Genomic DNA, 24,484 nt, shown 5'->3' with positions numbered 1-24,484 from the left:
CAATGCATCGACTTTGAAATTGGCAGGAACATGAAATAATAATCTGCCTAAGTTAGAATCATATTGTATCAGCATGTTTGCATAAAGTATAAAATGAAGAAACATCCAAAGAATAGAGTCTTCTAAGTTTACTCGGAGAGATTAATGTGCCACGATGGGTATGGTGCATGCATCGAAGAAAGTGGAAGAACCGAAGGTAGTGTCAAACGAAGAAGAAGAAGACTGTATACCATGTGTAGAAGTGCAGGATAGGGGACCAGGAAATCCAGGCAGTTTCGAAGACCTGCATAAAAAGGTGAAAGATATATACCCACAGAATTTTGAAGGAGCCAGGCTAACGATCAAGAAGATACTGAGTGAACACTTCGACGTGACTCACACTATTACTCTGAGCTCAGTAACGCCTTCCGGTTATAAATTCGGTGCAAAATACGTAGGTACGAAGATGGTTGGCCTAAACGAACGATACCCAGTTGTAGCAGGCGAAATATCGCCGAATGGGAACTTAACTGCGTCGCTTGTGCACACGTTAGGCTGTCGATTTAGGTATAAGTTATCAGCGCAAATCGCCGATGGTAAATGTAAAGCGTCAAGTTCTAGTTTGGAGTATCGCTCAAACGATTTTACGGTGGCGTTGACCTTAGCGAACCCGAAGTTAATGAAATGGCAAGAAACGGTAGTACTGCACTATCTGCAATCGATCACGTCCAGAATTGCATTGGGTGCAGAAATCGCTTGTTTACAAGGTGCTAAGGTACCTGGTGGCCTACAAACAGTCATGTGCGTAGCTTTTAGGTACAGCACAGGACCTACTACGTTGTCTGCTACGTTGGGCTTGGCGGGCTTGCACGTGTGCTACCACCGCAAAGCTAGTCCACAGCTGGAACTTGGCGTTGAGTTAGAAACAAACGTACGAACGCATCATTCAATCGCCACTATAGTTTACCAAGTAAACGTTCCGTACGCAGACATGATTTTCCGCGGAATCGTTAATTCGGAAACCTCTGTCGGTGGTGTATTCGAAAAAAAATTATATCCGATATCGGAATCTTCGCTAGTCATTAGTGGTCTTTTGAATCATAGTAAACAGCAATTTCGCGTGGGCGTTGGTCTTAACATCGGTCAATGATAATGTATCAGCTCGGTTAATTGCTATCATGGTTGCCTTGCATAAAATATCGAAGATAAATGGAGATTAATGTAAGGAGATTTTATTAGTTTTTTGAAATTCTACAAAGTGATAAAACTTTTCCATTGCTTTTTATAATGTACGATAATCGATACCAATATGTAATAAGCGCAGTAGATTTGAAGAATTTTTATAATTGTACGAGCATTATATACAAGACTGTGTTCTGTACACGTGAAAACTCTTATTATAACATACTCGTATATTCTACAAAATGAAAGTTTTATCTAACGCCCTGAGCCTATACACAAATATAAATTTAGTCATCCCCGTTCGCTATCCTCTCATCTAAATCATCGTACTCGTGGAAAGCAGTAGTTTTCAATTTGTCGAAATTTACTTCAAACTTGTCATTAAGCAAACCATTTTCATCAGCGTATTCTAAAATATCACAGATTATCGGTGATTCAACTACCAAAACGTATTCACATGTTTTGGGCTCAAGTAGGAAGAGAGAAACTCTCGAGGGGCTTGTCGTGGGACTCTCGACGCATCTTAATTTCACCTAAAAATTACACGATTGATAATGAAGATTTCAAGTTACTTTGATTAGCTTATGAAATTGACTATTTATATCTGTACCTCAGTTTGTCTTGGATTGCCAGTTTTATCACAAATTGTTCCATCACTATAAAAATGTTTAAGTTGTTTTCGCAGTTCAGGTGATTTTGGCTTTTTGTGTGGATGCGCAGCGATCCACTCTAAATGCTTCTGCTTATCGAATTTACCGAGATTGACTATCGTCTTTTTGCCATCGCGTTCTATATGATATTGAACTACAGAACGTCCATAACAGAACTCATATTTCCACCAGCCATTACCCTATTTAAGTTTACAATGTGTAACTCGTTTAAACATTTAATTTATACAACAAAAAGGAAAATGCTTACCCCGTGTAAACAATTTTTGCCGCTCAAGAAGTTTTTAACAGGGCTGACTTCAGCTGGACTGATACCTTGAACCGCTAACGCATTTATAGAATCTTCGATACTGCTATGTTTATCGATAACATCGACCGGATGTATTTCAACTCTAACACGCGTTTCGCTGTCCTAAAATAGATGTAAAATCGATTAAATTGTTATTCGAAATAAGATTAATGCGTTAATATGTTAATAATGTGACTTTTTTCACATTTTTTAAATGATGATTTTAGAAACTACCTTTTTCAAATAGAGACCTTTAGGAATTTATGTGAAAGGTATATGTATGCAAGTTAAGCTGTGAAGATGTAAAGCAGAGAAGATTGTGTTGCAAGAGGTGTTGCAAGAGAATTCTAGTTATTATAACACTAGTTTGGAAAAATGTATAATTTCAAAGGAAACAAATATATGTAGAAAAGGGAGGGACAGAATGAGACACATTAATGACAATAAATGACAAGAACCACCAAGCACTTTAGCCTGTTCCCAAAAATACAAAATATTCTGACCTGGCCCTCCTTATCTACATGGAGGATCGCATAGACTTTCTGCAGCTGGTCATCCTGTGCAACAAATAATTAATTCAGTATATAGACGGTAAAGAAATTAAAATGATAAATAAAACAATAACTATTTAACATTAAGCTAAAAAAGCTATAACATGATACAATTATACAAATAAAAAAAAATTATTTCTTTACAGAAACTTAAAATTTAATATAACTAAAACATTTTAATCAGTCTGAAATATAAATATTAACAAAAACAACTTTCTACAATTGGATAAGACCTAGTGTGTCATATTAGCAAAGTGTATTGCACAATATTAAAACTTTATTTAAAAATATTCTGCATATGTTTTACATTAATCATTATCAAAAATTATTACTATCATACACAAAAAAATATGGAAGTATTTATTTTATTTTAAATAATACTATATACATGTAATGCAAGCATAGTTAGAAAAAAATAAATGAATACAAAATGTGTACAAAAGGTGGCTTTACCGTCACTTTTTGATGTCTCAGTTTCAAACTTTCAAGCTCCATTTCAAGAAGAGATCTTGGCTTCCTTGGTGCATTATTAACTGGTAAACAATTAATTTCATTCTCTCCTGTATCCTGTGGCTTATAGTCAGGATGATTGCATAGCAAAGGAGAAAGCACAATAACCTCATATTCACAACTAGAGGGTTCCCTTAATGAAAATAATTCGTGTTTACCATGCTGATAACAAACATATAAAACTTTAATTTTTCTTCGTTTGTTAGTCACTGCACAAACAGTGCCATCACCCATTTCAATTTCAACATAAGGCATATTGATTCCATCAACTTTTTTAACTGGTATGTCAGCTTTCCTAGAAGGCCTTGTATCTCTTTGTGAATATTCTGTTAAGAGCTTTAATTCTTGTAATTTATCAAAGGTACCCAAATAATATTCTTGTGTTTTCACCTTTTTACCATCTCTATCTTCATGATATTGACGTACATACCGTCCATGGCATAATTCATACGTCCAATAAGATTCAAGCTGTATGAATTAATCTTATGTAAAAGAAATGCTTTTGTATAACTACAATAGCAATCATTTCAATGATACAAACCCTATAAGAACAAGTATCCTCATTGAATAGTGGAGATAAGAGTTCTATGGGATTTGGCCCATAATATGGTTCATTAACATCTTGTTCCTGTTCTGTAGTATCACGAATCAAACACCGATACTGTTCATTATTTGCAGTTGTTATCAAATAAGGTTCTACATTTGTTTGGAATTCCTGTGAGGCATAAATAAATTTAATCAATGTTTAAGATTCAAAGTATCATAATGTTTTTCTATATTAATACTCACTAACAACTCTGAACTGGTTTTTCCAGGCCAATTGATTTTGAAGAGAACCGTATCATCGAAATTTCTGAAGTCGTGACAGTATGCAAACGCAAGTATGATACAAAACACAGTACAAATTCTATAGTGCAACCACATTTTTGCAAAATCACTATTATTTCACCATAGTTCTAATTCAAAAAGTGTATTCGCGATGTTTATAAATTTACGGTGACAGTAAGGTCTCAAACACTGACGTTTACCCTGCGTTACTGCTACACAATTAAAAAGGGGTATCTCTTTTATTGATACGTTAAATAGATGCTACTATAGCATATTCGAGTCAAAATAATTTTCTGGCAAGGTTAACACTATTTTCAGCAAATTAGAGTGATGCATGTATTTGGCTAACTCCAGTAATATTGTATCACGTGAACAGCATACGTGGTCGATTTTCCTACAGCATTGCAAGACGATTCTATACAATTCGCTGGAATGAAGAAAAGTACTTAAAAACTAAAGCAATCATTCGTTAGTCATTTTGTCTAGTTTATATTGAATTATTTTTAGTAGGTTTTAAGATGTCAGAATTTTTAGTTCCCTAAGATAGTGTTAGAGGAATTCCTAAAAAAGTTCTATTACGATGTCTATTTAGCAAAACTCTAAATAAAATTCACGTATTTACTAGACGTAAAAGAAGAGACCGAAAACTTCGCAGGTGGCGTTTACAACATGTAAAAATTCGAATTCTCGCGGCAATCAATTAAATCGTATTTCATGGATTATGCATGAAATTAATCTGCAATTCCACATTAAAGTAACATCAGCCACTTCCCAAGGAAGGCAGCTGCATTGGGGTTTACATAGCAAAATAAGTTTTATTCCATTACCCGTAGTCGGTACAGCGCGTTCCAAATGGTTCCAAAGGAACGAATAGGTCTGCTCTTCGAAAGTTTATAGAACCGCCATTGCTACCGAGCAGTAATCTGACAGCGATCCGAGAAGATCGTTTCTGCCCTGAAAATTTCGTGAACCTGGTGTGCCTTCTCGATAGTCTGATAGCCTATAGCCCGTGATTCGTGACCGAGAATCGTGATTGAGGACTGGTCGAAGTAGAAGGCATCAACTCAACTAGTTCGACCTTAAAAGTCATCTACCGTTTGTCGTTTCGCTCACGTTCTCGTAAAAGAAAACTCAAGATAAATCGGGAACAAGAATTCCTAGCTGAAATAATATGTCGGATTTAAGAAGACGTCGAAAATCTAATCAGTCGTGTGGTTCTGACGACCTCTCGGACTCTTGCGAAGACTTAAATGCTACAAAGGAGACCCAGGTTAGCTGCTGCAATTTCTGTTTTCGATGATATATTTTCAAGACTTTCGAGTAAATGGTTTCAGTTTTCATACTCTTTTTTTTTCGTGATTGTCAATATCGCGTTATCCATCGAACTTTCTATTTCTTGTTGAACTGGATCGAAAGTTCGGCGGAAGACCCGATTAAGCGGATTAAGTAGACTGTTGTAATACTTCTGAATATAATCGTACGCTAGAGAGACTTTCTTTGTATTCAGTTTACCGGCAAGTGGTCTCGCGTATGTCACGATTCTACTATCGTTATTCTACTGATTCTCATTTGCTATTAAATCTTTTTGTACTCTGAAATGTAAAATACACCTGTTTATTATTTCTTTCTAAAGCTGCCTCTTATATTTTATTTGTGCATCTTTCCTACAGAGTAGCGAACAAACTGATGGTCACCAAGATTCTGAATGCGATACATATCCATCAGATTCTGATGCTGAATCTCAGGATGGAGCATTACGAGAAAGTGGAGATGGTCAAGAGGAAGAAAAACCTCAAAAGAAATTAGATGATGATGAGGATAGACGAAATCCTCAGTACATTCCAAAAAGAGGAACTTTTTATGAGCATGATGATAGAACAACTGATGAAGTCACAGATAATAATGCAGAGGCACAAACTGAAAGAGAAACCAAAGAGAAGAAAGTATGGAAAGATAAAGAGGATAGATGGGATCATGATCGATATAATGATGAGGAACAGGCACCCAAGAGTCACGAAGAATTAATAGCAGTTTATGGGTATGATATAAGGAATGAAGAAGGTCCACCTAGAGCCAGAAGAAGAAGAAGATATGGGTAAGTGTATTATTCTTGCAATTCATGGAATTTTCACAATATTTTAAATATTTTATTCTTTATAGCCGTGGCCCCAACAAGTATACACGTAACTGGGAAGATGAAGATGCATATGGGAAACCTGGAAGTAACGTTTCTAATAAAAATAGGAGGTTTAATAGAAGTGGTGAAGATTTCCCTGCTTTAGGACCTAATAAAAATGCTTCCACACATGTAGAAGAACCAGTCATTTCGTCGGCGTGGTACAGTAGTAAAAATAAATCGCAAAATAAAGTACAAAATTTTCCACCTCTGCAAACTCAAAGTGATAGTCCAAACGCAAAGTTTAGCAGTACATCCAATACTCATACGTATGTAATATTTTCTACAGTAGAGCTACCTAGTTAATTTGACCGAAAATATTATCATGATGTTCTGATTTACAGAAATGAAAATAAAGCTCCTAATGAACCCACGAATCCAGCCTGGAAGAAGGATGCCAAACATTCACCTCACACACAAAGCAGTAATGGAAACAATGGAGCTGGTGGGGATGCAGATAAATTGCTTAATGCGAAAACATCTCCAAGAGATAACAACAAGAGGAATGTCCAAGAGTCTGTGAGCCTAGCAGCGAGCAGGACTCGTGGGCGAGGATTCAGGACAAATGCTAATAACAATATGGTTACTAGTAGAACAGTTGAAGTTAAGCCAAAGGGGCATGGAGCAGGTTCGATTACTGCTGAGAATAAAAGGAATAGTACTATACAAAACGATGAGGAACAGCAAATTACTCATGACATGAAACATCTGAGTGTTAATGATGGTGCACAGTATCATCAAAGTGGAAGGCACAACAGTAAGTGTTTAACATGAATGCACAAACTAAATGTATAATCCAACATTACATGTATTATATCTTTTTGCAGAGAACTTTTATGGACAGTCTTCTAATCAACAGAGATCAAACACTGTACCTCCAAGAATGCAACAGCAGCAACAATCACAACAACAACAGCAACAACAACAACAACATTCGAATCAACAGCAACAGGATAGTTCTGCTAATAGACCGAAACGATACTCTAGCTTGCGGCAACGTCCTACCGTTTCTGAAAACCCTGGTCAACAGAATTATCCACCACAACATGGGCAGCATGGACAACATAGTCAACATAATCAACATAATCAACATAATCAACATAACCAACATAATCAACACAACCAACATAACCAACATAGTCAACACAACCAACATGGTCAGCATGGATATTTCCCTCCTCAAGGTAACAAGATAAGCATGTTTCAATATTTATAAATCATTTAGACCGCCTTTCTATGCTATTATTCGTAAAAATTTAATTTTGGGTGTTCAGTTGTAAATACATTATAGACTTTATATTAATATATGACTTGTATGTACATGCATCTAGCTGGCAATTCAAGAGGTGTTTTAGAATCACAAGGTAAGACAAAATAGTTTATCATATTAATTTTTTATGCCTTTTCCAAATAATTTTTTAACGTAAATATTTATATAACATGATCTGAAAGTGAGTGTGTTATCTATCGTATAAGTATGAATGTTATTCCTTATAGAACAATAAATGCGTATTTAATTTGAATAGGATATCCACAAGGACACTTTGAACAATCTACGCCTGTTGCTGCAGCAGCTGCACCTATGGCTGGTCAACCTGTTATTCCTTTACCACCTAATGGTCAACCTGCTAGCTACGCTCCGCCACCGTTTTTGGTACCACCGCCACAGTTCATCTCTCCACAGACTGCCCCGCCTAGTATAATTAACTATGTGCCTGGCCCAAATGGACCAGCATTTCAGCCAAATTTCCAAGGCTATCAAGGATATAGTCCACCAGTACAGGTATAATTATCGCAAGAGGATAAAAAATACGAAATTGTTCTTATATTTTTATAAACATCTATAATTGTTTTTAGCCACAACGTCCTCCACCACCTCAAGAACTATTTCAACCACAGGGTTGTACTTACTACAGTCCAGCGCAGCAGCAGCAACAGCAGCAGCAATCGGCACCGATGAGACGACCGAAGGCAGCGATTCCAATTCTGCCACCACCGGAAAATCAGCATCAGAGTGGTAGAGGAAGAGGTAGAAGTACACAGCAACAACAAGCGATCCAACCCGGTAACATACAGCAGACTGAACAAGATGTCAAAACTAACTCGATGGAAGGTGACCCAAAGATCGTATCGGAGCAATTCGATAACATGCAAACTGAACAGATTTCGGAGGTTCAAGAAATACAAAAAATCGAAGATCCAAGTGCAATAAAGAATACCATAGTCGATGAGGAAGAAAGAGATACAAAAAACATCAACATTGACACTCCAGTGGACTCGCTAGTTATTATGGCGGATCAGGTAGAGGGAATAAGTGTCGACGATACTTCGAAGGTCGCTATAGACGACGAAAACATTATTTCGCTTAAGTTACCACAGGCAGCCATTGTGGAAAGCATCGAGAACGAGTCGAACAAAGTAGTTGAAACTACTACGTCCGAGAGTACAGTTGTCGAAGAAGCAGCAGCTTGAGAAAATGTTGCACAGTCTTTAAAGTTTTTCGCAGAAGACGTAATTGTGAATTATCGTGAGTATGATTATACATTATATTAACAGGAATGCCGTGTAATTTTAATGCAGTTATTATACAGTATGTATAGTGATTTGGTATTCACAAATAATTTGTGTAGTACCATAGAAGTTGGATGTGTGCGTGTCTAATACATATTTGGAATGATTTTATCTAATTCCAGCATATTGTTGTACATTTCGTAGTTCACATTTGTAATAATGTTTCGCTACGAACTCGATCGATTTACTGCTAATATTATAAACTACACTTTCGATATTGTTAAATTACTTTCATATATGAAATCTACTAATAACCAGTTAGTAGAAGGGACTAGTGTTAAATGTATTATCGTGTATCGAGCATTGACACATGCAGCATCGACTGGTAAAGTGGTTAATAAATCGATATATCTTTTTAATACAATGGCTATTGTAAATAGAATATAGTCAGGTCAGTAACCTCGGTACGTATTATGTCTTTTGTGTACAAATATGTTTGTACCACACTTTATTGAGTAAAACAGTGGGCGAATAGAATACGTTTATTTGGTAAATAATCATTACTTAATGCCTTAATTTTACTTATTAGTATATGTTGGTAAAAGGAAGTCTTTGATCTGCAAGCATTGTGAAAAAAGAATGATTTTTATTATAATTTAGTTTTATGTATATCTCAAAGTCTAATTAAAAGTAAAATATTAAAAATTGCCGAGAAGCCAAACTCGTCCTGACACATTATTTTTCTTTCTTTTTTTTTTTTTCCTTTCTTTAAATACGCTTACAATACGCTTTTTTTTATTCCTAAAGTGGAGTAAAAAGATAATATATGAATAAGTTTGTCCACGCGCAGCTAAATTTATTCTTCCTCGTTTCGATTCGTCGTGTTATACGGAAATTTTATGCGTAAAAGCTTTACCGATTGAGATTATAAGTAGTATAAAAATTGTCATCCAGATAATTAACGATGGCACTGTATAAACAACGGAATTGAACTTTGCGTTGTTAAATGACCTTCGGACACAATAGAAATGTAACTCGTGCGGATAAAAAATTAGGTTTCATCAAGATTACATGAAATAGGAATAGTGTATAAAGTATGAGACTTACATCACAATGTATTTATAACTTACTATTAGACTTTTTTATATAAGATTTCGCCCGGCACGTCCGGCGTATCGTTTGAAAATGGAAAAATTACAATAATGGTCACAAATATGGTCATTCAGTTATAAAGAATGACGTGCAAATGTGCGCCTGTGCCTATATTGTTTTAGATAATGCTTAACGAGAACAAACATCGAGCTTAGTTCCGATAATTTTTCTTATCGTCTCCTAAGTATGTTTGAAAAATGACTCGATGCTTTGTTTCATCAAGCGATTCTATTTCTAAATGGAATCTTAAGTAGTGCCTACCAATTTTTATGGATGTAGGAACTAAATACAATCGCTTTCTCAAATCCCCTCTGTTATTTATAAATGCTATTCAGTGGAACATAGCGTTCCTTCTTGTATCTATTAAATATCGTATAATATTAAAGTTCAAGTTACATATAAATAAATAACTTGTAAATATTACTGCGCATCTGACAATCACACATACACATACACATATGCGTATATGTAGAGTTGCGAGGTGTATGTAAGTACTTACGATCACTCGTGTTTCTCGTTTTGCTGAACGCTAGTTACAGCGCTGAGAGGTATAATCTCGGTGTTTCGTTGAATGTTATTATTATTTTTAAACGTTGTTCGTATCGTGGTAGTCCGAGACCTTGTTCTAGGTAGATTAGATGAACTCGCGAGATAGCCGCGATGAATATGAGAACTGCTTCTTCGAGTGCAACGAAAGGTACGCCTAAATTCCTTCCGAAATTTTCCTGCAATGAAAAGTTTCGTTGTATCGTTGCACGGTTTCTCGAACACACTTTGCAACAATTATGCAATTCGATATTCACATAGTTTCATATTACACAACTTTGATTTTTAATACCAGTGTAGACTATTACGAAGCTCAATTAATATTGGCGCCACTGTCGACCGATCTTAATTTTAAGAAAAAAAGGGTAAGCTATATAATATTTCGCTATCGACCCGTATTTTAAGCGTGCAGAAAAAATGAATTTTTAATTGAGGCCATTCCAATTCCGAAAAAACCGTTAACATCGAATATTTTCACCAGGGGGGAAAATGTATTCGCGAATTAAATCACAGAAGCATGTGTCCTCCATGATTGATTAATCGATTCGTCGATCGATAATCCAGTATCTATTTCGATTCTCGAAAGGGTACGCCAGTTCCGCTACCGTTAACGCGCGCGAAGTGGTGGATTCGCAACCGGTAGATATAATTCCGTGGAAAATCCGAGAGTGTATCGTTGTTGAAAATGGCCAATAACCGTGAAATATAATATAGCTCACCCTGAGAGCTGTAATCGCGCTCGAGAAGTGCAAAGTCCTAGACTACATCGGTCCTGGGGAGATTCGTTCCCAACGTGAGCTTCTTCCGCGACGGTAGTGTTCGGGGCTTTTTTCACCCAACTGACTCTCATCTCCGCGTGTCAAAATTGCTCACGACGACTTTGTGGGCCATATCGGTATCCGTTCGCCGTGTAAGCGTAGCTGAGCTGCTGGTTTGGCCTGTGATCGTTCGAGTGGTTCGAAGGGGTGCATTCTCGGACTGTACGATGAAACTCCTGCCGGAACTTACCTGCAAACCACATGCTGAATATCTCCGTTTGCTTTCATCGTTACCGTATTTCACCGTTACCCCCTTCGAGTCCTGGTCTCTTCGAGCAGAAACACCGGTACGTATATATGTTTAACGTATTTTCCACCTCGTAACCGTAAAACTCTTTCATGGGGGAAACGTATGTAAAATGGCGCGTTCGCCATGCACCGAGAAACTTCGAGCCAACGGTCATCGTCTATGCGAGATGGATCTCGAGGATGGCAGTTGGTTATGGGTCATGTAAAATATCGGAAAGTTGTTGGTACCGCATATTTTCGAACACGGTGTAGGTTATACCGCGACGTTTAGTTCCATTTAGTTCAGTCGAGTCAATTTTGGGGCGGTTATAATATGCAAGTGTAATACTTAGAGTGGGGATAGAAAAATTGAGCAAAGAGTTAAGGGCCTTTGCATAATAGATGGCATTATTGTATCGTCAATCGTCATTCGATATGTGGAATATAGCGCGTAGGACGAAGAGAGTATAGACATAGAGTATATGGGATATATGAAATGTAGGTAGGTTACATTAAGAACGGTTAGATTAACCGGATAATCTTAAAATAGGTCGGGAAAAACTGCGTACAGTCGAAGATAACCTCTTCCTGCATCAGTATTCCATTAGTGGTAGCAAATCGAAACACAGAGGTCGTTTCTTATGAAAGATTTATCGATTTTTAATGCTACCGTTTACGATAGAATGCGATCGTGGTAACAACATCCTCATCAATGTTTTCGTCTTAGCACGTATCGATCGTGTCGATTGCTTCCTCATTAATGAAACACAGCAGAACGGTTTAACGAGGCCAGCTTTCCATCGCGATCAGAATCTATAGAAAACTGTTCGACGACGAACGTCGATAAAATTTCCAGGCAAAGGGAAGTGTTGTTCGTCGATTAGACCGCGAAAAACTACAATCTTTTTTCGCTTGCAAACTCGCAGCGGCAAGTGCGAAATATTGGTGCAGAATTAAAATAAAAGCAGAGGTCGTTTACCGCTCATAAAGTTGTAGATCAGTGGATTAACCGCACTATTGAAGTAACAGAGGCCGTGCGCGATTAAGCTGCTGGAAGTTACCCACTTGTTTGACGGTAACATAATGGTATACCTGAAACATTTAATAATAACACGTACACGCATCTACTTTATTCGCATAGTAGCAGTTCACAATGCAACGAAAAACGTCTTTTTGCCCGTTGCATGTATTTCCCGATTCAACATTCGCGAGATTAGAGTTCGATCTCACTAATGCAACTAGTGAATTTACTAATACGAATAGTGGATCGGTTTGATTCGTGAAATACGAAGTAAGCGGGAAGTACCTTAAGACTGAGAGCAAATGCACTGGGAAATAGCAAATGGCAAAAGTGATGACCACCGTGACTAACATCTTCGCTGCTTTACGCCGTGATCTCAGCTGCGCTTCAGGATTTCCTCCTCCAGAAGGAGTCTGGCTCATCTGGGAAACTCGTGTAGGCACTGTAAATCCATGCAATAATTATTACTCGACTCGCGAACTTACCCTTGTCTCAATCCTACTGCGACTGCAACGTAGACATTAAAGATTAGACGTAGGATTACGACTCGCGGGCCATAAGGTTAAATGTCGCGTTAAATACGATCGTTACGGATCGGAACATCGAGGAGTAGCAGCGTCGATAAGAAAAGGTGTCGGACGCACAAAAAAGTCGAAAAGAAAACGCATTACGATTCGCGCTCGAGCTTGGAACTCATGATTCTCCGACGCGAAATCCAAGGAATGCCTTGGGACGTTCCAGCTATGTGCACGTTTTTGTGCTATCTCTGGAAATAAAGACTTATCGTTTGCTTACAGTTGTGACCTGGAATGTCGCTTCTCCAAAGGACTCGTACGATTTGCCAATAGGCTACCGTCATGAAGATCAACGGGCCAGTGTAAAGGAATATCAGTTTGACGACCGTGAAAGTGACCTGACTCTTGGGACTCCAGGGCATTTCGCATCGCGTGAACAGGATAGTCTTCACATTGATGTGCGTCGGGGGAACAGTGTGCAACCCCACAAGATCTGGGATATCTGCAGGAACAGTGAGTGCTATTGCATGAATTTTCTCATAATTATCGCGGGAATGGGCGTAGGAAAGCAGGGGATGGGTCTAAGAATAAGACGCTAATCCTGAAGCGAATTACTTAGGAGCGTTCCATAAACTTAAACATAAGCTGTAGTACATTTTCGTCGTGGTTAGATAAGTAGGAAAAAGTTACCAAACAGTAGCGCTATCACCCAGATTCCGATAATAGCTGTTTTCGCTCGACTCGTCGTGGACTTGAACCGCAGGGGGAAGCATATCGCGTACCATCGGTCTATCGATATGAAAGTTAGAGTCAGTATGCTCACGGTCACCGATACGGTCTGAAACAAAAACGGTGCATTAAGCGAATATATACATATTTGATCTATTTGCCTTCGCTTAACTTTCTCCTTCGCCGAAAATAAGCTTCTACTTTAAAACGTGTCGCGTCATAGCTCTACGTAAAGTTGGTAATTAGTGAAAATTAGAACGGTGTTTAACGCGCCGAGAATGGAAGTCAGACTTCCCGCTGTTTCGAGCATTACTGCGGATTGTCTAACGAAGGAAAAAATGAATTGCCTTCATTTGCGATTCTAATTCTTCTATTCGTGAAATTTCCATAACTTCCGTTCCATACACAATTTACATGTTACATCGAGGGTCAGAGTCAGAGATGATTTGAGCGATAGAAATAAAGTACAAACCACGGTGTTTAACGCCTACTGAAATGTTTTGAAATGCATAGGGGTTGACTTAAAATAGTTGAACATTTGAAAGTAATAGAAAATTTAGGTTTCCAGTCTGATTCGATCGTCTATCACGTCTGTATTTCTAGCTCGATAACATTTTGTGGATAGAAAGGTGCAGGCGAATATACCTGCAAATGCGTTTACCTGCATTTACGTTACATACATATAGGCATATCTTGCGTTTTGACTTTCCATCCGATAATACGGACCAAGGCACAGGGACACGCTATGAATATAAAACGACTGCCTAGGAAATATGGGGAGAGACTCCTAGGAATCCTGTCTCTCGGAAAATTGATAAAACTGTTGCCCTGGCCCGACGCATGTTTCTTTTTTCCACGGAGAAATTTATTGCCTCGAGCGTTCAGCTACGAGTCAGTCTTTTTGTAGTAGAATTAATGAAATGATTCGTGATAGGAACGAGCTCGACCTACTTCCCCTTCGGTCATTGTCGCGCGTACGCATTCCATCGAACAGACTATTTAGCTAAATGATTTATCGAAAGCCAACTTATGGGGACCTTGAATTTCTCGCTAGGTAAATTGCATTCAAGGCAAAGCTTTGTATTATCCCAATGGCTTTTTGCCTCTGTTTCCACGATACGTACCTACAGATTTTCTGCGTAAAGTCATGCCACTGCTCGTTGCTCGCGTGACGTCTTTTCACATAGTGTGCAAGCTAACGCATTTAAGCGGTCAAACTGCTGCTGTCGATTGAATTTCGAAATTGTCGTCAAAGGGCTTGTTACGGGGCTCCTTTGCACGCTATTGCACATTTGAACCGCTCGTCGAGAGCTGTCCAGTCACACGTACACCCTACCATCTCCGTTTAGCTAGAGGCATTAATCTTCTACTTCGACACAGCTTTTCATCCGTTTCTGTGCAATGCAATCTTTTACCCAATATGCGATAACGAAAAACCTTCGATTCAATTTGATTTCGAACGGAATTACCACCTTAACGATTCGTCCCTTAGCCAATCAATCTCAATGAATAATTCCGAGTTAAAGGTAAAAGGAAAACGCGTGGGAGTTATACGTGCAAATATTCTGTATCCGCTTTGTCGCTCGTTCAGGGGCGTTTCATGTAAATGGAAACAAGACTCGTTTCTTATAACCGTATAATCTAAATGCTCGGCTAAAAATTAGTGGAAGTACGAAGAATCGTTTATTCCAAGCTATGTAGATATGGCTGCGTTATAGAACTTCCAACCCTAGGGACGTTTTCATTCAGTCGGAACAGAGGGGTGAGATTGCCTCGAAGTATGCCGGAAAGCTCTTTGAACAATCGTTATCGCGAGTCGGGAGCCGGCTGCTGATGCACCGGGATTACGCGAACGATGTAGCTTCCTTCACGTAAACAATTTATCATTTTCTTAGCTTGTCGCTGGAGCGTGAAAAGTAAGAATGAACGATCCGATGTTTTCCCCATATTGAAAACTTTTTTCAGAGATTATTTATCAACCTGGCTTCATTCTTCATATTGCTTTAGTCAATTTTAATTAACTGATATTTCATCTTTATTAAACTTAAACATCGTTTTTTCTTTCTTTTTCTTCCTTAAATACGATAAGATTACCCCGATATTTGTGCAGAGTAAATGTCGATTGTTAAACAGTGCAGTTGGAATAATTAGAGTCGGTCAAGGATCTCGATGAGAAGATATTACAGGTGTGAAGCAAATCGATCGCCGCTAGAACGCAGAGAACTAACGAGCCCGTGAGTGTAACATAGCGTGGCAAATCGTCCCGAGAGCTTTTGCTGCTTGTTATTGTATTCATCGTGGTTTCCGAGCAATTAAACGTAGGGAGATATATCCTAATTTATTCAACGCTGCTTAAGCAGTAAAATCCAAAGTACACAGAGAAGTTAGGATGGAGAAGCGTCGCACGGTGAAATTGGTTTAACGAAGCCAAGTCTTTCGATCGATCCGCAGGAGTGTTTCGAAGTATATCAGAAGCGTCGACGCAAAAGGAAACATCGCGCGAATCCGAGTAATTCCGCACGCGCTTCACTTGTCAGCCGAACAAAACGCATTGTTTTTTCACCGTTCTATCTGACGCGAAGCGATTTCGCAATTGTTTGTCCCTCTAGACGACGGGGAGCACGTTTTAATTAAATCACAGCTATCTGCTGCTCCCACTCACAACTGCATTCGTCACGCTAGCACGCGCCTAACGTGATAGCAACAATACCGTTCATGACTTTGCGTCTCGTTCAACCATTAAATCGACGAGCGCGCTAGGGTGCTGACGATAACAAACGAATGATCTTCGAAATCTCTTTTTCGAACAACAGAAGATCCCTCTGCGTTTTCATATGTTTAGCAACATTGTGTTTTCTGTTCGTCATCTTCATTAGTAGGGATATCACTTAATAAATTGAAATATTCGAACAATTGTCAGAAGTATCTCGAGGAATATTACGTTGAAAAATTGATGCAAAGTAAAATATCACCTGACTGAGGGTAACTCCTGATGTATGAATGACCACTGCCGTCGCGATAGAGTACACGGCACGCAAACTTTCTATCAATGTGTGTGTTGCCCTCTATCACTTCGATGCTTCATTCCCCTTTTTCAAGACCACTATTAGGCCATTCTAAAGTTATACAGGTATTTGGCACACGCTCAAGCAAGCATACTTTTTTTACCATGGTCAAAACAAGATCAATCGATCGCGTACGACCATTTCCTTTGCTGTAAGATTAGATATATGATGTTGTACGTACCTTTATGGTGTTTTATTTCACAGCATACTACTCTTCCAGCTGTTCTGTATTCTGTTATTTATTTCCTCGTGCTAGAGCAGTCTGATATAGGCAGAATATAGATACTATCGTAAATGTAAAAGTCAATTTCGGTAGCAGTGAAAGAAGCAGGGCACTCGACTTTCGTCAAATCCTCCTAAAATATCGAAGCGAAACTTCCATTTACGCTAATATTTACGTGAACTGTCACGTTTATATCACTTGTTCTTTCATTGCTTCTTTCCAGAAAAGCTGCAGTACTTAGATCTGGTCTAATGAAATTGATGCATACTGCGCAGAAGATATTTTCGATCGACTTATAAGCTTGCTTGCTCTCCAATTGCTAGGCTAGACACATTGAAGTTTATGTGAAATAGTCGAGACCCGCGGGAAATTTGCTGCGCTTCGCGGAAAGGACATTTTGCGAACGAAAGAAACACGAAAACGTTCCGGAACTGTCGTTGTCGCCCTGCAAGTTACGTTGGCGATTACGACTTTAAGAGCTAGTGTTGCTTAACTTACGGAAACGTATGAAAATTTCGTCGTTTCCCCGGGTACTTTAAGAATTTCTTTCTCGACGATGGGAAAGCGTGTCGAGCGTAATCTCGGCGCGACCTTAATTCTTACGTCATCCTCTCTTTTCCCTTCGTCGGCAGAGATTCAAATATCGTGCAAGATAAGCTGAAAACTTGGCGGCAATCGCTGTACCTGCGAGTTATCGTTCGTTACGAGGCGTAGCTACATTAATCTGAAAGCGGATATCCAGTTTTACGACTCGTCGGACCGCATAATACAAAGACTCGAGCTTTATTCCCTTCATCGTTCATAGAACTATTCTTAGTATAACTGTTTTCGAGCTTCTTCTAGAAAAGCTATTTTAGAATCTGATACATATGGGAGGAGACGAAACAACACTTGCTACTTAGCCCCCGCCGTATCCAATAAAACGCTGAGAATTGGTGAAAATTGATAGATATCGATTAACCATTCCAATAGAATGCAGAATACGGTTTCTCTTGGCTCGCTTTAATCCACGTTCCTGTTGCTCGTTCTGTCTTGCTATTTACCCCCTGACCAAAACCTTTATCGCCGTTTCTAATTAAGAGGATCGATAAGAGCCGATTATACGACTCATTAATTGGCTGGTTTCCTGTGGCGGCAAAATGCCTTTGCTATCCGACACGCTGCGATGCAACGCGTGGAACAACTAAAAAGTTAGCACCATGGGGAGGCTAGCGTAACTGTAGCTTTTTCTTTTATGGAAGCAAATATTTGTGAAAGATGAGTTATTTTTCAAATTCTCAAACCTCGAAATATTTCTAGAACACGAACAAGGCACGGTGCATAAAATTTCGAGGCTTATTTATTCTGAATTGTGAAATAGATTGAAATCGCGCCGCGATTCGTGTCTGAAAGAATTATGCAACGCATAAACAGCTGGAGGGTAAACTCGCGCGGCCCGACCGTTCCCTCGTTATACACCCGCTACATCCTACTCGGCCTCTTTGGTTCCTGCGTACTTCCGGTGAAAGGTATTCATGTACACGCGACACCCGTATGCGCGTGTTAGTCCCGCGACATTTCTTTTTTCTCCCTTCACCTCTACAGTATTCATCCAGGTATCTCTTTTTTCTTTACGCCAGAATTTTCCTCTCCGCGAGACGGTTTCCCTCTCGCGATGCCCTTTCGCGCCAATTTCTCGCCAATTTCTCGCAAAAACAACGTTACTTCGTCGCTTGGGGTTTTCGATGCGACGGTGAGCTCGATACGAACGACAACGGTTATCATCGATGCTCGTATCACGAACAAATCCCTTCGAGCGATAGAAATTCATGGACGATAGCGCGTTTCGACGCGGAATGGAATTACTTCGCTCGACAACGAATTAAGGATACGCTTTAACAGTTTCTTCGATGCAGCATTTTACTCGGAAGAGCGGGAATTTATCCGAGGACGAGTTGAGAACCCAGAAATAAGTTATCGGAGGGGTGGGAACGATGTGCAACAACACGTTGTAAGATAATGCGATTTGGTCGCCAGTTGAGAGCTACCCTTGGTCGTGCAACCGTGTAGCTGCATCGGCCTGATGACGACGAGTGGTGGGAAGAGGAGGAGAAGGCGAGTTTGCACACTGGCACGAGTACACGCGTGCATATGCAAGGGAGCATGATAAACGAGCCGAACCGATATTTCCACGCAACTGTGCCCCAGGTATACGAGTGTAACCATTGTAATACGGCCGATCGAGTTTTAAGTAGATGTACGGAACGCGCACGTGCTCCGAAACCGCGTCGACTGATCGCTCACGGTTCGCGAAACTCCGAAACCACGTGTCCTTGTTAATTATCTTCGAACCGAACGCTGGCTCATTTGCATATGCTGTTCCCAGAGCTGTTGCCTGGAGTTGTCTCTGCTGCAAGAGATATTAGATTCGATAGCTCATAAACGCGTGAACGGTCGTTGAACACGTACTCTTAGCGAATATGCATACCAAAAGGGATATTCGGATGAAGAGGGATTCCTGTAATTTCCTTGATAGTCTCAACGAAAGTCTACTATTTTTTAAACGAGTAAGAAGGGAAGCGGAGAAGTAGATTTCTTGCAGGATCTTTAAAAGAAAAAGGGGAAATGGATCTCTATTGAAAGCAAGCCATGTGCTCTGGAGTTTATATAAAAAAGTCCAATTATGATTACGTCTTATATCGTTACGTTCTTTTCCTCGTTATTTCGTTTGTTCCGACATCTGACATTTCTTTATATCCTTATAATCCAGTTCATAAATAAATGGATTCGGTGTCGGTGAAATGGCGAGTCTTTAGACCAAAGGAGTAACTTTTCTTTCTTTAGGATCCATTTTAACAAGAACGAATATGATTCGTTGTTAACGATGTCACGATGGCGACAATGATTACGAGTATCTATAGATATACCCGCGCATTTTCTCCTGGAAGCTTGAAACAATACCCTAACAATAGGCTATAAAGCAAGTTCGTGTAACACTGCCTTGGACGTAGACGCACGAGATACAGTCTTTGTATTCCGTCTCTTTATATCGCATCCCGTCGTATTAAATTTGCTCTTCCCCCACCAGTCACTCGTGCAATTTTATGAAATTCCATTCTACGGAAGGCGCGATTAATTTGAATCTTTTGAGGTCTTAAGACTCCATCGACTAACCATGTACTCCTATAAACTTCTCTTATCGTTTCTCCTTCACTGCGTTTCCGCAATCACTGAGTACAATCACTTTATGCCTTTTTCAGTTCCTCTTCCGCCTTCTACTCTCTTTTCTCTTTCGTCTTTTCTGTTTTCGTTTCTCGATTCATATTTCGACCCGCCGAACGGGATAACAGCGAATTACAAAGTTCGTTTGTTCTGTCGATGCGACGTGGTCGTCGCCTTCGCGACGTTTATTCCGCTCGAGTGCCTGACGCCACGCCGTTCGACAATCCCCGCTGAGGGAAATCCTGCTTCCCACATCCTGCCTCCCCTGTGGAATCTGATTTTCAAGCAGCAGCACGTCCTCGTTCGGGCTGCTTTTTTCACCCCTTTTACAATACGCGTCACGCTCCTTTATGGCTACGAATTGGGCAACATTTTGCCTTCCGCGTGACCAGCTTGTTGCATTAGGCACTGCGTGAATCGCGCTCTGTGCCAACACGTTTACAAAAAATCTGCATTCTGCATTCTGTTCCATCTCATTTTCTTTAATTGTATAAATTGCATTTTTCTTTGCAAGTTATATTGTACAATGCCACGCTATTTGTCTAGAATACTTAATGAATTTTTACTTTTTTCTGGCTGTAAGGCTGCTGTGTATGCAAATTTCCTAACTCGGTAGTTTGATCACCATTTATATTTCAACTACGGTAACCGCTCTGAATACAAGCTTTATTAATTTGTTGGTATACACATTCTATACGTTCATGTACGAATTAAGCTGCAGTATTTAAATTCACTTTTCTCTCTATGCAATTCAGCACATGTTCTGCATTTATAATTATTATGATTTGATTTGTCACCACACGGTTTCCAAAACCGTTTTCCCTCCTTAATTGGCTAAATAACCACGGTTTGATTACACATATATAGTGCAGAATATAAGAGGATTTCCAAATTCGTTTCCAGTTCTGTTTTTAATAATTAAGTTAACTGGAGGCGTCGGTGCAAAATTGGCAGCCAACAGCCTCGCGTTTACAAAAATTACGTACTGGGTATGTCTTGATAGCCATACCCCGCCAGCACGACGTTTTTGTCGTACACTGACGCGCTATTAAAGTAGCGAGCACCCTTTTTAAGCGTGTCGCTTCTTTCGCAGGGCTTAAATCATCTTTCAAGCGTATAATTCAATGCGAGAATTGATACAACTGTTAAGCCATCTGCTGTCGTATCGGTGAACTAAAGTATCGAGATTCTTAGGGAAGTGGAAACGCGCAATTTTCGATCAGTTTGAAACGAATGGTTGCACGACAAAGTAAAACATGTATTTGCGATTACAGCCCGAAGAAAAAAGCTGGAAGCGTAATTCTATAGAAGATAATATCGTTAAAACTGTTCGAGCACCTGTAGCGTACCATGCTTCACAAGATATTAATTACGAAATTTCAATACCGATGACGTCGGTAATTTGATTCACGGCCTGACTTACGATCGCATCGAGGAATTGGAAAAATTTCGAAGCGAATGCAGTATCTCTCTAGATACAGGATGTCGTTCATTATTAGCTATCCGAAAGGATATTGTAATCGAGTTAATTGAAATTCGAATAAAGGTACATATTCCGCGTCTAACGATTCGCTAATTAAAGAAAAAGCCAATCCTTGTCGCAAATTAAATCCTACGACTTTTTCTTTAATCGTGATTTTTCGTGTTTTTCATTACGTTGAATTGTCGGCACTCGGCTAGGCATGAAAAGGTAATAGGTCCCAGAGGGGTTGGAATATCCAATCAGGTGCGACACGTTTAACTTATAAATTTATCATGGTCCACCGAGCCCACTTTGTTTTAGAAGTTCTTTTTTTACAAGAAATCTTGTTCTTACAATTGAGAAAATTTGAATGACAATAATCCTAGCCGTAAATAATTCCGGTTTGAACTGTTTGAGAAAGACCGAGCAGGCAAATGCTCGCTGACGTTTATTTAGAAGCGAATCCAAAGAATACCAGATGTTGGGAATTGTTAGACGAAAGAAGAGAGCCTTGTCAAGTATTAAATTGTGGATTGTGACTGGGGCGAGTTGACGGAGCGTCTGGTTCCGCAATTAAGAAGACCGTCGCTCGTCACCCTTTCACGTTCCGCAATCTCGACCGTTCGTTGCCTCGAATTCGAGCGAGATCACCAGTTTTCAATGACCGCTCTGTCGGAATAAATATTCAACGAAAGTTGGATATCTTCGCGCCTGAACCTGTAATCCTAGAAATAGAGATCGAGCGGCGTAACTGTATACAGGTTTGGTGAACGTGCGTGAAATCCTAATTCCCTTTCTGGTCGCTTGAAAAAAATTGCTACGTTGTTAGTACACGGAAATGAATTGCCGTGATACATTTAAGATACGCCACAGACTTTTCATCGTTTACGTCGCGTTCTTTCAATTAGTCTCGCGTGAGAAGGAGAAGTTAATCAAGCTCTAGTGGTAGCAGGCTTCATTGTCTTACCTGAAGGTATGGCACTGCTTTGCACAGAGTCAAACCTAGGAACCAGGTCTCCGTGATGTCCCAAAGTACAGTAAAGGGAAGGCAAAGCAACAGAACCAGGAAGTCCGCCACCGCTAGATTCACGATAAAGTAATTCGTGACAGTCCTCATAGTGTGGTTTCTATACACTGCTATACAGACTAGCGCGTTTCCGATCAGACCCACGACAAAGATGATACTATGGGACGCTATCAGCACCCAGTCCCAAAACTTTGGGTATATGTAGTTCATTATACGGTCCATATACTCTTCGTCCGAATCGCAGTAAATGTTCGTGCAATTCGTTACGTTGTAATCTACCGCATAATTCTCCGCATAATCCAAATAATAATCCGTGGCATCGACCAATAACGACATCACCGACACCATCCAGCCGATGATCATCAGCTTAATGCTATACATTTTTCCTTTTCCTTTTCCTTTCAGTACCGCGTCTAATTTTTGTCCTTCCCCACGCAGAGCTACTCGAGTAAAGTGTTCCTTACAAAGTTGCGTACTCTTCGATTCCCATTCCTGGATATCCTCGAGTGAATTCGATGTTTCTCCAAGGAATCCTTCGCGGAAACTTCATGCAAGAGCTACTGTTTAATGTTAAGAAGAGGAACAAGGAGTATTTAAATGGCAAAGTGGACGGTCTACGTCTTTTTGCTTCTTTCTTCGCCGTGTCTCACAGGTAACGTTCACCTCGCTCCAATTTCCATGGCGTTAAGCAAAATTCTGGTCATCTTTTTCCCGTTCTTTCTCCATCTTTGGCAGCGCGACAAAACGTTCAGAGATCATATCGATCCGTGATCTTTATTCGATTAGCGTCGCGAGTCGATTCGATGCCCTCGTTTACAGGCGATTTCCGAGTTGAAATTTCGTTTTCCTTTTTTAGTGTGACACGCGTCATCGGCCAAGTGCGGATATCGAAAGGAAAAAGATTGCCGCGGCAGAAGTTTCGATGGGCGCAGCGCGCTGATATTTCCGAAGTGTCGCCACAGTTAACGAATTTGTTCCTTTGACAAATGCTCGGATGCTTTGGAGGTGGATAAGAAATTATTAACGATTTCGGTCAGGCATCGTTTCCCACCCTTTATTTTCTCGGCTGTCTCGATAGCCTTTCAGAGTTCTGATCAATCTGTCCTGAGATCGATACGATGGGAAGTTTTTTCTCCTCTTGAGCGAGAAAGGGAATCGGTGTCTTCGCAAGAATCGTGGAAAACCGAAAGTAATTCTCGTCTAGCTCAGGAAACTTTTGTTCCAGTAGTTCCTTCTTCTTTCTGACCGATTTTACTTTCGATCTTTCTTTTCCTCTGCCGTCGAACTCAGCGGGACGGGTTCGAGAAGGAACTCGATTACGGGAACGCAATAAAATTGTCGGGAACCGGTAAAACGAATTTCGTGAAGAAAGTTAATATCAGAAATGAACGACGGACTGCTCCAGTTTACTTTTGCGCGATGGGAAGAAGCAACTAAATCGCGGCGCGGATGCTTCCTTAATGATTGGGTGGTTTGTCGAGTAGCAAATTTCTCTCGCCTAAATGGCTTGTCGATCGAAGGATCTATCGTCGCGAAACGAAGGATTTCGCCGTCGGAAGGAAGGAAACCGGCTAAATTGCGTTCACCCACGAGAATAGCGAATATTGCAGTTCGGCTTAACAGAGCACCTCATGGGATTTATAATCCAATTGGAATTTTAATTGTACTTGGTGGGAAGTTACCGTAACGTCGCGACACAGGAGAGTTTATAGAACCGACTCGTAACGTAATTGCACGGCGTCTATTAATTGATCGTATCGTCGTTCTGCTCTGAAAAGTCTTTAACCGACGTTGATGAATTTC

General features: G+C 39.8%; 4 protein-coding genes and 1 non-coding gene across 9 annotated transcripts; 2 read left to right on the top strand and 3 right to left on the bottom strand.

The window, feature by feature from the left end:
- Nucleotides 1-154: 154 nt before the first annotated feature.
- LOC143182502 (mitochondrial import receptor subunit TOM40 homolog 1) lies at nucleotides 155-1,170 on the top strand. Its single transcript, XM_076383522.1, has one exon. It carries the CDS (start codon nucleotides 155-157, stop codon nucleotides 1,127-1,129), a length of 975 nt encoding a protein of 324 aa, XP_076239637.1. The 3' UTR covers nucleotides 1,130-1,170.
- A 19-nt stretch (nucleotides 1,171-1,189) lies between these two features.
- LOC143182494 (endoplasmic reticulum lectin 1) lies at nucleotides 1,190-4,266 on the bottom strand. Of its 2 annotated transcripts, XM_076383508.1 has the most exons (7): nucleotides 3,969-4,265; nucleotides 3,721-3,894; nucleotides 3,123-3,647; nucleotides 2,622-2,675; nucleotides 2,080-2,241; nucleotides 1,772-2,011; nucleotides 1,190-1,694 (listed from the first exon to the last, which is right to left on the bottom strand). In XM_076383508.1, the coding sequence occupies exons 1-7, from the start codon at nucleotides 4,101-4,103 to the stop codon at nucleotides 1,449-1,451; spliced, it is 1,536 nt and encodes a 511-aa protein (XP_076239623.1). In that variant the 5' UTR covers nucleotides 4,104-4,265; the 3' UTR covers nucleotides 1,190-1,448. The 2 variants fall into 2 exon arrangements, with proteins under 2 accessions (XP_076239623.1, XP_076239624.1); XM_076383509.1 differs by lacking the exon at nucleotides 2,622-2,675 and having other exon boundaries at nucleotides 3,969-4,266.
- Nucleotides 4,267-5,027: 761 nt separating this feature from the next.
- Nucleotides 5,028-8,658, top strand: Btz (CASC3 exon junction complex subunit). Its single transcript, XM_076383498.1, has 8 exons — nucleotides 5,028-5,277; nucleotides 5,678-6,102; nucleotides 6,168-6,452; nucleotides 6,528-6,940; nucleotides 7,011-7,367; nucleotides 7,515-7,547; nucleotides 7,710-7,966; nucleotides 8,041-8,658. Exons 1-8 carry the CDS (start codon nucleotides 5,179-5,181, stop codon nucleotides 8,653-8,655), a joined length of 2,484 nt encoding a protein of 827 aa, XP_076239613.1. The 5' UTR covers nucleotides 5,028-5,178; the 3' UTR covers nucleotides 8,656-8,658.
- A 662-nt stretch (nucleotides 8,659-9,320) lies between these two features.
- Nucleotides 9,321-23,672, bottom strand: LOC143182497 (orexin receptor type 2). 4 transcript variants are annotated; one of them, XR_013002450.1, is made up of 7 exons: nucleotides 22,622-23,670; nucleotides 13,665-13,812; nucleotides 13,255-13,476; nucleotides 12,745-12,901; nucleotides 12,418-12,530; nucleotides 11,112-11,400; nucleotides 10,432-10,571 (listed from the first exon to the last, which is right to left on the bottom strand). XR_013002450.1 is itself a non-coding variant. In XM_076383513.1 (6 exons), exons 1-6 carry the CDS (start codon nucleotides 23,060-23,062, stop codon nucleotides 10,348-10,350), a joined length of 1,305 nt encoding a protein of 434 aa, XP_076239628.1. In that variant the 5' UTR covers nucleotides 23,063-23,664; the 3' UTR covers nucleotides 9,321-10,347. The 4 variants fall into 4 exon arrangements, 2 of the variants coding, with proteins under 2 accessions (XP_076239628.1, XP_076239629.1); XR_013002451.1 differs by lacking the exon at nucleotides 10,432-10,571 and adding an exon at nucleotides 11,401-11,479 and having other exon boundaries at nucleotides 11,296-11,330; nucleotides 22,622-23,672; XM_076383513.1 differs by lacking the exon at nucleotides 11,112-11,400 and having other exon boundaries at nucleotides 9,321-10,571; nucleotides 22,622-23,664.
- LOC143182705 (U11 spliceosomal RNA) lies at nucleotides 21,122-21,263 on the bottom strand. The gene has a single exon (XR_013002515.1). It is a non-coding gene; the product is annotated as a U11 spliceosomal RNA (small nuclear RNA).
- Nucleotides 23,673-24,484: the final 812 nt, after the last annotated feature.

The sequence above is a fragment of the Calliopsis andreniformis genome, chromosome 8 (assembly GCF_051401765.1).
Source record: "Calliopsis andreniformis isolate RMS-2024a chromosome 8, iyCalAndr_principal, whole genome shotgun sequence".
NCBI lineage: Eukaryota > Metazoa > Arthropoda > Insecta > Hymenoptera > Andrenidae > Calliopsis > Calliopsis andreniformis.
The sequence above is the reverse complement of the archived record's forward strand: the minus strand, read 5'-3'. Positions and strand labels throughout refer to the sequence as shown.

Excerpts from the sequence above, each read along its gene's own strand:
- LOC143182497 (XM_076383513.1), bottom strand. The coding sequence starts at position 23,062 with ATGTATAGCATTAAGCTGATGATCATCGGCTGGATGGTGTCGGTGATG. Across the intron at positions 12,902-13,254 it reads CGACATTCCAGGTCACAACT|TGCCTACACGAGTTTCCCAG; the intron begins GTAAGCAAACGA and ends ATGGATTTACAG. Across the intron at positions 12,531-12,744 it reads CATTTGCTCTCAGTCTTAAG|GTATACCATTATGTTACCGT; the intron begins GTACTTCCCGCT and ends TAAATGTTTCAG.
- LOC143182494 (XM_076383508.1), bottom strand. The coding sequence starts at position 4,103 with ATGTGGTTGCACTATAGAATTTGTACTGTGTTTTGTATCATACTTGCG. Across the intron at positions 3,895-3,968 it reads AAACCAGTTCAGAGTTGTTA|GAATTCCAAACAAATGTAGA; the intron begins GTGAGTATTAAT and ends TATGCCTCACAG. Across the intron at positions 2,242-2,621 it reads ATGTAGATAAGGAGGGCCAG|GACAGCGAAACGCGTGTTAG; the intron begins GTCAGAATATTT and ends CATCTATTTTAG.
- LOC143182502 (XM_076383522.1), top strand. The coding sequence starts at position 155 with ATGGGTATGGTGCATGCATCGAAGAAAGTGGAAGAACCGAAGGTAGTG.
- Btz (XM_076383498.1), top strand. The coding sequence starts at position 5,179 with ATGTCGGATTTAAGAAGACGTCGAAAATCTAATCAGTCGTGTGGTTCT. Across the intron at positions 6,941-7,010 it reads TCAAAGTGGAAGGCACAACA|AGAACTTTTATGGACAGTCT; the intron begins GTAAGTGTTTAA and ends ATCTTTTTGCAG. Across the intron at positions 7,967-8,040 it reads GATATAGTCCACCAGTACAG|CCACAACGTCCTCCACCACC; the intron begins GTATAATTATCG and ends AATTGTTTTTAG.